General features: G+C 40.4%; 1 protein-coding gene across 6 annotated transcripts in view; it reads right to left on the reverse strand.

Moving 5' to 3' along the window:
* Positions 1-2529: 2529 nt before the first annotated feature.
* tnk2b (tyrosine kinase, non-receptor, 2b) overlaps positions 2530-14571 on the reverse strand; it is a 249597-nt gene continuing 237555 nt past the window's right edge. For all 6 annotated transcript variants that reach the window (XM_078564023.1, XM_078564024.1, XM_078564022.1 and 3 more), the window contains 2 exons: positions 13035-13162; positions 2530-6813 (listed from right to left, as the gene is read on the reverse strand). In XM_078564023.1, the coding sequence (XP_078420149.1) occupies positions 6807-6813; positions 13035-13162 (135 nt within the window). In that variant the 3' untranslated portion in view covers positions 2530-6806. The remainder of the gene's footprint in view (positions 6814-13034; positions 13163-14571) is intronic.

Raw genomic sequence — 14571 nt, forward strand, 5'->3', positions numbered from 1 at the left:
ATATCAACAGAGAGAAAGGTATTGGAGAAACTTAAGGGACTAAATTCCAACATATCCCTGGGACCTGATGGCCTACACCAGGACTTCCCAAACTGAGGGTCGCGACCCCCAGTGGCATCACAAGACAATTTTCTGCGGTCGTGAGCTCTGCAGCAGCAATGGCTGCTGCAGAGTTCTGACTGAATGTTACCAACTGCAAGGCCCCTTTAAATCCTCGTGCTTATTAAATGGTGGGCTAAATGGCTGATGCTCGAGGCCTGATTCCTGCTGAAGACCACCAACTGAAATGGAAAGGTTTTAAAATTATGTGACGATTAACAACTCTTCCCCTCACCCCGCCCCACTCTCAACTTCCACTGGAGGGGTCCCAGCAATTTCGAAGCCTCGAATTGGGGTCCCATTGGAAAAAGTGTTTGGGAAGCACTGGCTTACACCCTAGGGTTTGAAAAGAGATAGCTGCAGAGATAGTGGATGTGCTGGATGTGATTTCCCAAAATTCCTTAGATTCAGGAACAGTCCCATTAGATTGGAAGTTGACAAACGTTACACCACTTTTCAAGAAAGGAGGGAGAGAGAAAACAATGAACTAAAGTCCAGTTAGCCTAACATCAGTTGTTGGGAAAATGCTGGAATCTATTATCAAGAAAGTGTAACAGTGCACTTAGAAAGCATAGTATCATTGGAACAAGTCAGCATGGTTTTACTAAAGGGGAATTCTGTTTGACAACATGGGGGCACAGTCTCAGGATAAGGGGCCAATCATTTAGGACTGAGATGAGAAGAAAGGTTGCGAATACTTGGAATTCTCCAGAGGATTGTGGATGTTCCATCATTGGATATATGTAAGGCTGGAATAGACAGATTTTTGGCGCCTCAGGGAAATAAAGGATATGGGGTGCAGGTGGGAAAATGGAGTTGAAGCCCAAGTTCAGCCATAATCATACTGAATGGTGAAACAGGCTCGAAGGGCTATATGGTCTACACTTGCTCCTATTTCTGTGTTAAATGCACAATTTTGATCCTAAGATTGTTGGGTCAACCCCATTCATTTCAAATCAACAGAGACTTGGAAGGGGTGGAAGCCGGTTTAATTGGCAGGCCTGCTGCCTAATCTCTTGTTAGGAGAGAAGTAAGAAGATTTATTCACTCCCCACTTTCTGTAATTACAAGGAAAAAAATAGACAAACAAGTGCAGAAATTAGATGGTCCACTGAGGGGAAGTTAAGAAAGACCAAGGCAATTTACTGCAAAGTTAATGCTGACCAAAACTCAACAGATCCTCCAAATCTCTCTGCATCTCTGCAGTTTCTGGCTTCTCACTATGTGAAAATATTTTGATCTACCTTTCTTAGGCTCAAGGGGGATTGCTTGTGCTTTCCCTATGCTGAACTCCATTCTTCACACTCTCAATCTGTCAATGTCCCTTTTCAATCTTCTGCTCCTATTATCACATCTCTACCACCTAACATAGTGCCATCAGCAAACCTGGTTATATAGCTTTCTTATCCTTCATCTAAATCTCTGATAGTGAAAACCTGAGACCCCAGTACAGATCCCCAAAGTGGTAGGGGGTGGAAGGGGCGTCACAAGTCACATCCCTACTCTCTCTCCTACCTCATAGCCAATTAACAAACTACTTAAATATATTGCCTCCAATCCATCTTTCACTTGGAACCTTATTGGGCACCATCTTGCCCATATAAGCAGTATCCATAGACACCCGTTATCTCCTATGTTAGTGATCTCCTCAAAAAAAAATTCAACCAGAATAGTTGGACATGGTTTACCTTTTACAAATCCATGCTGGCTGTCGGTCAGTTCATATTTGTCCTAGTGCTCAGTCACTCAGTCCCCAACAACAAATTCTAGTAACTTCCTCACAACAGATGTTAAACTAAGAGGTCTTTGATTTCCTGGGTTTCTCTTCCAACCTTCTTAAAAAATGGGGTGACATTACCTAATAAACATCTAGCTTAAAATACCTCAGGCTCGACCACTCCTTCCTGCGTGTTGACTATTAGATCATTTTTTCCAAATTTTTCAAACCTTCTGTTTTACTGTCAGCTCTTCACGCACTATTTATATTAATTCTGGTGTCTGATAATTTGATCTGCTCACAGTCCTAATGCATGCCCAAATTTTCGTATCATCCCTTAACTTACAGACCACTCCTCTAACACCTACATCTTGATCATTTATGAAAACAGTAAAAAAACAATGGCTCTAACACCACTTCCAGTGGACTAATGGCAACTGACAACCAAGCAAATCCACCCGAGCCACTGGTACAAGGCGGCATAATTTTGGTTTAACTTCACACCTGAAGGACATCTGTCATACAAATATTAATTTTAGAATTCTAGCCCATATAAAATCAGTTGGAACACATCTGAATAAATGTTCAATGCCTCTAATATTTGTAATTGTACATAAGCAATTGCAAATGATATGTCTTTTCTCAGGTTTGAACAGAAAATAGGTTTAAGGAATATATTTCAATGTAAATAAAAAAGAACCCATATAATCACCTTATTTCAGAAATAAATGTAACTTTTTATTTTATGAAAACAACACAATTTATACAATGCTTTGAACATGCTATTGTGTTTCTCGCCATATTATAAATTCTTTGGACCAGCTAAAGCAAATGAACGGTTTTGCTCTGCAGCAATAAATTATTTTCTCCCCTTCCCTGCACACATCACTTTCTCCTGATGGTTCCTGATATGGCTGATATTCCATTATCAGTACTGGGTAAGGGGAAAGCCATAGCAATACCATTAGCACTTTTATTATTGAAATACCAGTGCCTATACAAGGAAAGTTTTGTATTTCTATACGAATGTTATAGGTATTGTTATATGATTATATTTATTACTGCTGTCTGGGTGTCGGTATCATGTCCAACATGGCCAATTGTACCCTTTTTTCAAGAAAATGCTCCTTAAACACCAGTGAAAAATGCAATCCAAAGAGAAAGTGGAATGGGAGAAACATAGCAGCAATGCACTAATGCCCTCTTCTTAATTGTGAGCGTTAGTTTCATTTTGATGGATGCTACAGTGAAATTGTACAGACCAATCGATCATTAATCGTACTGTCTTTACAAATATTCAAGGAATTCAAAGGATAACATCAAAACAGTTCTTATAGTACAGAGGGAATTACCTCAGGCTTCAGTACTGTGTACACAAGTTCTTTTTTTGCAAGGATCCAACAAGACCTGAGTTAACACTAACATTTTTTTCTCAAATGTAGCATTATGACAATGTTGCAATCCAAGCAATGTTGATCACAAGACATGCAACAACCAAGCTTCTACAAAACAGATTGAAAAATAAACTTTATACAAATGTGCAGTATTCAGTTTCTCAGAAATCCCAGCACCAACACAACATCTATACATAATGTTACTAAATTTCGTCTTTGCTGGTTTTTCTGCTTTAAAGCCCATTCCGAGTTCATTACAGTAACAGTTTCTCTGTAACTCATTTACATAGGTAATTTTCCAAATGATTCTGTTCAGCACTCTTCTGATCATGACACTTGGTAGCAGATTTTAGACCCAGAGCTGACCAATGCTATCATTTTCCAGTGCCACTTCTGTTGGGTATTATCAGGTCCAGCTTAATTGGGGAGGAGGAATAAAACTTATTGAAGTGCATATGCTCATTCACACTACTTAGACTGTTGGGTAAGAAGTCTTAAATCTGGTCACAGAGGAGGGTATTTTAGTAGCTCTGGCGTTATTGTGCTGGCAGTCAAAGACTTTAATTGCAGAATGCAAACAAACTTGGTTGATTTGATTTTTTTTTTAGTTCTCAAACAGGCACTATACTGTGCAGGAGACTGTTTAATCTGGGGTGGGTGGTTATTTGATTAGACAAAAGTACTTGTGATTGTGACAAAAAAAGTTAGAGATCAAGACTGTCCTGCCCTGACCTCCTGGGATGGAGCAAGAAGTGCAATGACAGGGACCACCAAATGGGAAACTGATGGTAGGGAAAGCATTATAAGGGGTGCCTGTGTGACGTCTTGACCCGATTCGCTGATCCACACTGCCTTTGGTCATGGTACCTTGCCAGGACTGTGGAATCACTTCTACACAATTGAAGATTAATTAGTAAATGAAGCAAATATTGATTCCTCAGCCATCCGTTGTCCTGATTCAGTAACCCTTTGAACAAGGCAAGACCTTTTCCCACTTTCAAAATGTAGCTTTCTTTTCACAGAATAGTTAGAAAAATTACTTGCTGCACGTTGTCAATGGCGACAAGAAGCATGAGGTAATTCTACTAAGAGGTAGAATTATCAGAACATGCAGAACTGTAGAACATATTTTAATTAACTTTATCTTAGAATATAAAAGGCTATAAGCTTCCTCTAGTTTTGATTCCAATACAGAAATGTTTTGGAGTTCTCAAGAAGAACAGAATGCCACACAGTTCACAGCTTGAATCCTTAATTCTAACAGGCTCTACATGGTTAGTTTCACATTGTCAACACAAACTATAATTTAGGTTTATTCATGCTTGCAGAAAATGCAAATTAGATTGAGTTGAGTTCCTGGGCTGAAATCTATACTGCTCAATCTGCTCTCCCAACTAAAGGGCAAATTGTAGCAGGATTAAAACATCGCTCCTCCACCCTCCTACTTGAGGATGGAGCTAGATTTGGAATATAAACTCAGCAGAAGTTTGTCTCTAGTCCACCCTATGTCTCAGCTAGACAACAGCAGACCTTAAAAAAGCAACTGAACTGGGCCACCCAACTTTCTACCTGCATTATGTTAAAAACAGGCTAAATTGTTTTTATAGTTTCTGAAGGGTGAAGATCCTAAGTTTATAAGCTAGTTACGCTGCACCTGCAACATGCACCCTTGTAAACTGGACTTATAACAAATTTAAACATCAGGAAAATTTCACACTGGAACAATTGCCTTTTGACATTTGTAAAGGTTGCCAGGATGTTTTGCTCAGCACGAATCGCAATTTGGATTTTGTGGTACAAGGCCACTTTTTCAATTTTAGACTGAAATTAAACCAAGGGCAGGGAGAGAGGATTGCCAGCCTATTAAGTGAAAGGAATATTTCGAAACACAACTGTACAGGGAAGGATAGACTGAAAGTCGATGTAGATCATTGAGAACAGGGGAATGGGTGAATGAGACTTGGCGCAGAGCATGCTACAGGCAGCAGAGTTTTAAAATGAACTAAAGTTTACATAGGGTGCAAGGCCAGAGGAGAGCATTGAAACAGTCGAGCCTGGAGGTAATAAAAGCATGGATAAGCGTTTCTGCATCTGAAGGGCTGAAGCAGGCGATGTTGCAAAGCTGGAAGTAGGGAGGCTTTGTGATATGGAATCAGAAACTCAGTTCAGGGTCAAACAGAAAACCAAGAATGAGAACACGGCCCTTTAATAACAAAACAGCTATAAACTGATTTCAATAAACCACTTAATCTGTATGGAAGGTGGGGTAACTGATTTAATAAAACTGAAAGGTATTACAGTCAGGGAGGAGTCTAGAGAAGTTTTGCTCAGTGTTATGCAGATTTGATCTGCATTATATTAGAGTTCCTGTGCAACACCACAAAAGGTACACTATGCCTATGTAAAAAGAATACATATGGATCCAATTTTCTTTAATTAATGTTTGTCAGCTTGAGCCAGGTTTCTCCCCTAACGCAGCTACTCATTTTTCATAATTAAACCCAATTTATGATTTTATCATGTTATCACTTCCCTCTTTATTTGCAATACAGTTAAATCGACTACCTCCAAAATTTAATCTACGCTCCCTAATGTTCTCCAAGGCTCTGTTGCTATCTTGAGCTGGAGGGGGAGGCAGAGGGCAGGACAGTAAAGTGCAGGACAGACTTCTCCACACTGACTGCCAAGTTTTACTGGTATATCTCTGGCTTTTCCTGCCATAAGGGAGCACCAATGCTGCACCGAGTGAACTGATAAAAGTCATTAGAATTTAGCCGAGAATTTACAGTTATCGAGGAACCATAGAACATAAAATTATGATCTGAAAAATTCAGGGTGTTGCCCTTCTACTGATGGGGATAGTGAACAAACCCAAAACTCTACTGTAATTATGTGAGGTCTGAAATCCACTGTTCGAATTTACAGGTTTGTTCAACACAGCAGCAAAGAGGAAGAGGCAATTAAGCATACTGAAGATGAGAAACACTTTGACAGATTTAGCACGACTAGCTTAATACAAACTTTCTTTCAGTAAACTAGTGCCGATGGCTTTTAAAAGACTGCATCTCCTGAATGAATCTAAGATGGATAAACTTTACCTTGATAGGAAATCCAGAACATTAAACTGAACCATTCAACTGTCTTTTAGGAAAGCAAATTAAATAATTATTAGAACATCCAATATGACAAATTCAATGAAAAATATAAACAAAACTGTAATCTACTGTCAACAAGTTGTCAAGTAAAATTTATATTATATATTTATATATATATATATTTATATACAGCAGACTGTTGGATTATGCTATAAAATTACAAATATTTTCACCAAGAACAAAACAAATAACCTGCTGCTTTTGAAGAATACTGTCAATTCAGAAGCTGACTCCCACTTCCCAGTAGCACCACAATGCACAGGTAGTGCAAGAGTGAGTTAGTGATAGTCATTTGATATTCTTTGCTTCGAAAATTTTATTCTGGAGAAAATGCTGTCTGGAGTATGTAGGTAGAATATTTTGCCATCCCTGCAAGGTAAGAAAGGTACTGGGACAAGACACCAGTAATGTCTTGAGTTCTTTCTTCTATTGAGAAGGTAATCATCGTCTGTAGGTCGACAAAAAAAAGTTAGTTAGTTTGTCTTGTGGACACTTTGATTTTTCTCAGTTGTGTAGACATCGCATACTAAATTACTGTTCCATTTAAAGGTTCTGACATTTTTTCATTATAACTGACAAGACTGGCTTTATGTCAGAAAATGCAGCTAAATGAGCTTTAATAATCTATCTGCATTTCTGGGTTTACAAAAATTGTGGAGAATAATAACCTTGGGTGAAACAGGAAGTTTAATGGGGACATTTGCTCTCTAGTCAAAGTATTACATCCCTACTCCAAAAATGGCACTGCAGTGGGCATAGAACCCTAACTGCAGCATTACATTGTGTAAGCTCTGTAGTAAGTGTCTGTGGCTCAGAGTCATAGAGCTGGAGGCCGAGCTGCAGACACTGCAATGAATCAGGGAGGGGGAAAGTTACCTGGGCACTTTGTTCCAGGAGCAAGTCACACCCCTTAGAATAGAGTCTTCTGATTTGGTCAACGGTCAGGTGTAATTGTGAGCGAGGCAGGTATGGCGACCCAGAAGGTAGAAGTGGAGGACCTTGGCCTTTGAAACTGTCCAACAGGTTTGAGGTACTTGCAATCAGTTTGGATGAGAATGGGAGCTGCAGGGTGGATGAGCAAACCGACCATGATATGATGGTACAGGAGGCCATCCAAGCAGGGGGAGTAAATAGGAATGCAGTGGTAGTGGGATACAGTAGAGTCGGGGATAGACACAGTTCTCTGCAGCCAAGATTGAGAGTCCAGAAGGCTGTGTTGCTTCCCACTGCCAAGGTTTAGAACTTCTGCTCTGCGCTAGAGAGAAACTTGCAGTGGGAGGGGGTGGATCAGTGGACGTGGTTCACAAAGGTACCATCGACATAGGTAAGGCTAGGGAAGAGGTTCTGCTTAGAGAGTATGAGCAGCTAGGGGCTAAATTTAAAATCAGAGCCTCAAAGGTGATAATCTCTGGATTGTTACCAGAGCCACAGGCAAATTAGTAGAGGGTAAATAATTTAGGGAGTTGAATGTGTGACTCAAAGACTGGTATGGGAGAAATGGGTTTCAGTTCATAGGCCATTGGCACCAGTACTGGGGAAACTGAGAGTTGTACCGTTGGGACAGTCATCACCTGACCCATGCTGGGCCCAGTATTCTGGCAAGTCTTATAACTAAGGCAGTAGTGGGGGCAAGGGATCAAGTGTGGGAAGAGGCGATCAATTAAGGTGAGAAGACAAGGCAGGAGAGCAAGTTAGCAACAAGAGAAGTAATAATCAGAGAGTGGCAGGAAGGAACTGAGCGTACAAACATAAGAGTGCATGAGCATATAAGGCCAGAGATTGCAACAAATAGTAAAAACCCAGAGTTAAAGGCTCTGTATTTGAATGCATGTAGTACTCATAACAAAACAGATGATTTGACAGCTCAAATAGAAATAAATATATATGATCTGATAGCCACGACAGAGACCTGGCTGCAAGATGACAAAGGCTGGGACCTGAATATTCAAGGATACATGACATTTTGGAAGGACTGGAAGTTAGGGAAAGGTAAGGGTGTTAATTAAAGATGATGTTAGTACAATAGAGAGAAATGACCTGATGAGTTCGCAGAATGTTTCTGGGACAACTTCTATGAGCAGCACGGGCTAGGACCAACCAGACAGTAGGCTATTCTAGATCTGGTAATATGCAACAAGACAGGTTTAATTAATGAGCTCATAATAAAGGGTCTCTGGGTCGCAGTGATCATGACATAAGACCATAAGACATAGGAGCAGAAATTAGGCCATTCGGCCCATCGAGTCTGCTCCACCTTTCAATCATGGCTGATAAGTTTCTCAACGCCATTCTCCCGCCTTCTCCCCGTAACCTTTGATCCACTTACCAATCAAGAACCTATCTATCTCGGTCTTAAATACACTCAATAACCTGGCCTCCACAGCCTTCTGTGGCAATGAATTCCATAAATTCACCACTCTCTGGCTAAAGAAGTTTCTCCTCATCTCTGTTCTAAAAGGTCTTTCCTTTACACTGAGGCTGTCCCCTCGGGTCCTAGTCTCTCCTACTAATGGAAACATCTTCCCCACGTCCACTCTATCCAGGCCTTTCAGCATTCTGTAAGTTTCAATTAGATCCCCCCTCATCCTTCTAAACTCCATCGAGTATAGACCCAGAGTCCTCAAACATTCCTCATATGTTAAGCCTTTCATTCCTGGGATCGTTCTCGTGAACCTCCTCTGGACCCTCTCCAGGGCCAGCACATCCTTCCTGAGATACGGGGCCCAAAATTGCTCACAATATTCTAAATGTGGTCCGACCAGAGCCTTATAAAGCCTCAGCAGCACATCCCTGCTTTTATATTCTAGTCCTCTCGAAATTAATGCCAACATTGCATTTGCCTTCCTAACTACCGACTCAACCTGCAAGTTAACCTTAAGAGAATCCTGGACTAGGACTCCCAAGTCCCTTTGCACTCCAGATTTCTGAATTCTCTCCCCATTTAGAAAATAGTCTATGCCTCTATTCTTCCTACCAAAGTGCATGACCTCACACTTCCCCACGTTGTATTCCATCTGCCACTTCTTTGCCCATTCTCCTAACCTGTCCAAATCCTTCTGCAGCCTCCCCGCCTCCTCAATACTACCTGTCCCTCCACCTATCTTTGTATCATCTGCAAACTTAGCCAGGATGCCCTCAGTTCCTTCATCTAGATCATTAATGTATAAAGTGAAAAGTTGTGGTCCCGACACTGACCCCTGAGGAACTCCACTAGTCACCGGCTGCCATCCTGAGAAGGATCCCCTTATCCCCACTCTCTGCCTCCTGCCAGACAGCCAAACTTCTATCCATGCTAGTACCTTGCCTCTAACACCATGGGCTCTTATCTTACTGAGCAGCCTCCTGTGCGGCACCTTATCAAAGGCCTTCTGGAAGTCCAAGTAGATAACATCCATTGGCTCTCCTTTGTCTAACCTACTCGTTACCTCCTCAAAGAATTAACAGATTTGTCAGACATGACCTCCCCTTGATGAAACCATGCTGACTTTGCCCGATTTTACCATGCAATTCCAAGTATTCTGAAATCTCATCCTTAATAATGGACTTTAAAATCTTACCAACGACCGAGGTCAGGCTAATCGGCCTGTAATTTGCCGTCTTTTGCCTCACTTCCTTCTTAAATAGGGGGGTTACATTAGCAATTTTCCAGTCCTCTGGGACCCTCCCTGACTCCAGTGATTCCTGAAAGACCACCACTAACGCCTCTACTATTCAGCTATCTCCTTCAGAACTCTGGGGTGTAATCCATCTGGTCCAGGTGATTTATCCACCTTCAGACCTTTCAGTTTTCCTAGCAACTTCTCCTTGGTAATGGCACCATACTCACCTCTGCCCCCCGACTCTCTTGAATTTTGGGGATGTCACTCGTGTCTTCCACTGTGAAGACTGACGCAAAGTACCTATTCAGTTCCTCCGCCATTTCTTTGTTCCCCACTACTGCTTCTCCAGCGTCATTTTCCAGCGGCCCAATGTCCACTTTTGCCTCCCTCTTACCCTTGATATATCTAAAAAAACTCTTGCAATCTTCTTTTATATTACTGGCTAGTTTACCCTCATATTTAATCTTCTCCCTCCTTATTTCTTTTTTAGTTGTCCTCTGGTGGTCTTTGTAGGCTTCCCAATCCCCTGGTTTCCCACTGCTCTTCGCCGAGCTGTATGCTTTCTCTTTAGCTTTTATGCTGTCCCTGACTTCCCTTGTCAGCCATGGTTGCCTCGTCCTCCCTTTAGTATTCTTCTTCTTCCTAGGGATGAATTTTTGCTGTGTCTCCCAAATTACTCCCAGAAACTGTGATTGAATTTCACATTCACTTTGAGGGATAGAAGAGTGACTTTAACACTAGCGTTTTGAACTTAAATAAGGGTAATTATGAGGATATGAAGGCAGAGCTGGCTAATGTGAACGAGGAAATTAGGTTAAGAGATAAGTCAGTGGAGATGCAGTGGCAGACATTCAAGGAGATATTTTTGTAACATTCAGCAAAGATACATTCCAGTGAGAAAGAAAGGCTCTAAGTGAAGGACATGGCTAACTAGGGAAGTTAAAGATAGTGCCAAATTGAAAGAAAATGCATACAATCCCGTGAAGGTTAGTGGCAGGTTAAAAGATTGGACAGAATATAATTAACAGCAAAGAATGACTAAAAAAAAAGGAAGAAATTAGGGTACGAGAGAAAGCTAGCTAGAAATATAAAAACAGATAGCAAGGGTTTTAACAGGTATTTAAAAAAGGAAACGAATACGTAAAGTGAACATTGGTCTTCTACAGAGAGAGTCTGGGGAATTAATAATGGAAAATAAGGAGAATCGGAAGAATTGAACAGATATTTTGCATGTGTCTTTACTATAGAGGAAACAAATAACATCTCAGAAATAAGTATGCATCAAGAGGTGATAGAGAGGGAGGAACTTAAAACAATTACAATCACGAGCGAAAGAATCCTGAGAAAACTATTAGAGCTAAAAGCTGACAAATCCCCAGGACCTGATGGACTTCATCCTAGGGTCTTAAAAGAAATAGATGCTGAGGTGCTAGATGCATTGGTTTTAATTTTCCAAAACTCCCTAAATTGTGGAAAGATTCCATCAGATTGGAAAATAATGAATGTAACTCCTCTATTCAAGATAGGAGACAGAAAGCAGGAACCTTTAGGTCAGCTTAGCTTAATGTCTGTCAAAGGGAAAATGCTGGAATCTATCATTAAGGAGGTTATAGTGGGGCACTTAGAAAATCTCAATGCAATCAGTTAGAGTCAACATGGTTTTGTGAAAGGGAAATCATGTTTGACTAATTTATTAAAGTTCTTTCAGGAAGTAACAAGCAACATGGATAAAAGGGAACCTGTGATGTGCTGTACTTAGATTTCTAGAAGGCATTTGACAAGGTGTCACGTCAAAGGTTATTACACAAAGTAAGAGCTCATGGTGCAGGGGGTAACATATTAGCACAGATAGGGGATTGGTTCACTTATAGGAAACAGTGTGGTCACATATGGGTCAGTTTTGGGTTGGCAAGATGTAACAAGTGGAGAACCAAAGGGATCTGTGCTGAGGCCTCAACTATTTACAATCTATATCAATGATTTGCATTACGGTACCAAATGTATTGTTGCTAAATTTGCTGATGATATAAAGGTCACTAGGAAAGTAAGTTGTGAAGAGGACATAAGGAGTCTGCAAAGGGATAATAGATAGGTTAAGTCAATGGGCAAAAATTTGGCAGATGGAGTGTATAATGTGGGAAAATGTGAAATTGTCCACTTCTGCAGGAAGAATAAAAAATCAGCATACTATTTAAATGGGGAGAGGCTGCAGAACTCTTGAGGTATAGAGGGTTCTGGGTGTCCTGGTACATGAATTACAAAAGTTATAATGCAGGTACAGCAAATGATTAGGAAGGCAAATGGAATGTTGTCATTTACTGCAAGGGGAATTAAATATAAAAGTAGGGATGTTTTTCTATATTGGTGAGATCACATCTGGAGTACAGTATACAGTTTTGGTCTCCTTGTTTAAGAAAGGACATAACTGAATTAAAAGCAGCTCACAGAAGGTTCACTTGACTGATTCCTAGGATGAGGGGTTATTTTACGAGGAAAGATTGGACAGGTTGGGCCTGTATCCATTGGACTTAAGAATGAGAGGCGATCTTATTGAAACATATAAGATCCTGAAGGGGCTTGACAGCATGGATACTGAAAGAATATTTCCCCTTGTGGGAGAGACTAGAACTAGAGGACAAAGTTTAAAAATAAGAGGTCTTTCATTTAAGACAGAGGTGAGGAAAACTTTTTTTCTCTAAGTGTCATGAGTCTGTGGAACTCTCTTCCCCATAGAGGCCACAATCAGATCAGCCATCATTTAATTGAATGTGGAGCAGGTTCGAGGGGCCAAATGGCCTACTCCTGCTCTTAATTCGTATGTTCAATCTTTCATGTTCATTCTGTATAATACACAGTATATTGCAACACATACAGCAGTATATCTTTGGTAGTTCACATTAGCATGGCAACAAATCAAGAAACACAAACAATGGAGATGAGGATAGGATTAGAATATATTACAGTGGTCCCAATTTTCCACCCAAAGGCATAGACATGTCCTTCCTTCTCTCTTCACATCAATAACTAGAACAGGCAAAATCCAAAGAAGCCACATGTCAGTACCACATACCTGTGTCGAGTTGTACTGTAAGTGTCTAGCAGGTGGCAACTGGCTAATTCCAGATTCCAGTTAAACATTTCCAGAATTTTCTGACATTCACTTCTCGTCTTCAACCCCAAACAGAATAATTGCTCAACCTAACAGGAAAACAATGCGGGATGCAACAATTAGATCTCAGATAATCACAGATCATTTTCTATTGCATGGGTTCAGAGCTAGAGGTGAACAACACAGCCTTCCATTGCATACAAATAACTACAATTCCCTTCTACTACTCAAAATCTACTGCTCAAAGACAAAATCTGCTTACATCAACAAGATTTGTATTATATTCAATCAAGTACCGTGTCACTGTGCGAGCATCTGAAGCAGCTCTGAAGGCCAGAGTCAAAAACACCCTCATATAACAGCAAAGCCAAAGCAGGAGCAGCTCATGACAAGAACACAAATGTAGAGTTGGGCTATAAGGAATAAACATCACACTTTTGGTCTCTAGATTTGCAATGTGGACTGAATGCTCAGGTAATTGTCTGCCACCCTCCATTAATTCCACCATAGCTTTGCATTTATTGTTTGTAGATCACCATTGCAGTTTTATGGACTGTAACCATAACAAAGCTCTCTAGAATCAGTGAACTAATCTTGATCAGTGCTTTGATTTAAGTAGATCTTCCAGTAGAAACAAAATATCTAGTCAGGAAGGAGAGAATATAGCGGGAAGAAGAGGCAATAGAAAAGAGGATGAGAATCTTGACTTTAACAGTCATTTTCCAGTACAGTCTCTCAAATTACTAGATTTCACATTGTGCTCTTGTGCTGCTCCATACCATCAGAACTCTCCATTTCTTTATTTGGAGTCATTCCTACTTTATAACGATTGACATTGTTGACAGCTGTACTATTGTAAAGCTGCTACAAAGAAATATTAGGAGCAAAATTGAGCACTATACGTCACTGAACCCTATGAAATCGTGCTTACATTTTAAATGCAATACACTAAGGCCAGTTACATTTTTTAAAATCAGCCATGGCTCAACACAGCTATCAACAGAACACGTTAATTCAGAAAACAGAATCTATGCAACTAATGTGAAGTTGTATGAAACTACTTTGCTGAATAGCATGATAATAGTTTTCAACCTTCCAAAGTGTAAGGGTGAGCTTTGTCCTTTTTGTTTTAGGAAGTGCTTGTAACAAACTGGGTTGAGCCGTAATTGGCCAGATGCTTTTATCTATGTTTCTGCTCACTTTGTGGATGTATGGCTTGATTACAAGTTATCATTTGCAAAATTCAGCCTGCAAAAAGTACAGCCACTTTAACTGCTGTCAAACCATGGTCAGCAGATTAAGTAAAACATGCATCACAGGGTTAGCTCAGCTTGTACATATGTGCTTGGGGCTGCAAATATGACTGAACACTGGTCCGGTATGGATAAAATTGGATTTTAAAATAAAAGCACATAGTCTATATTTAACAAGTTCAGTTCCTCTTCACCATAACCTTGTCTGAAGAGGATCATCCATAAGTTGCAACACCGAGTGCACT

This window comes from Cetorhinus maximus, chromosome 19 (genome assembly GCF_964194155.1).
Source record: "Cetorhinus maximus chromosome 19, sCetMax3.hap1.1, whole genome shotgun sequence".
Taxonomy (NCBI): domain Eukaryota; kingdom Metazoa; phylum Chordata; class Chondrichthyes; order Lamniformes; family Cetorhinidae; genus Cetorhinus; species Cetorhinus maximus.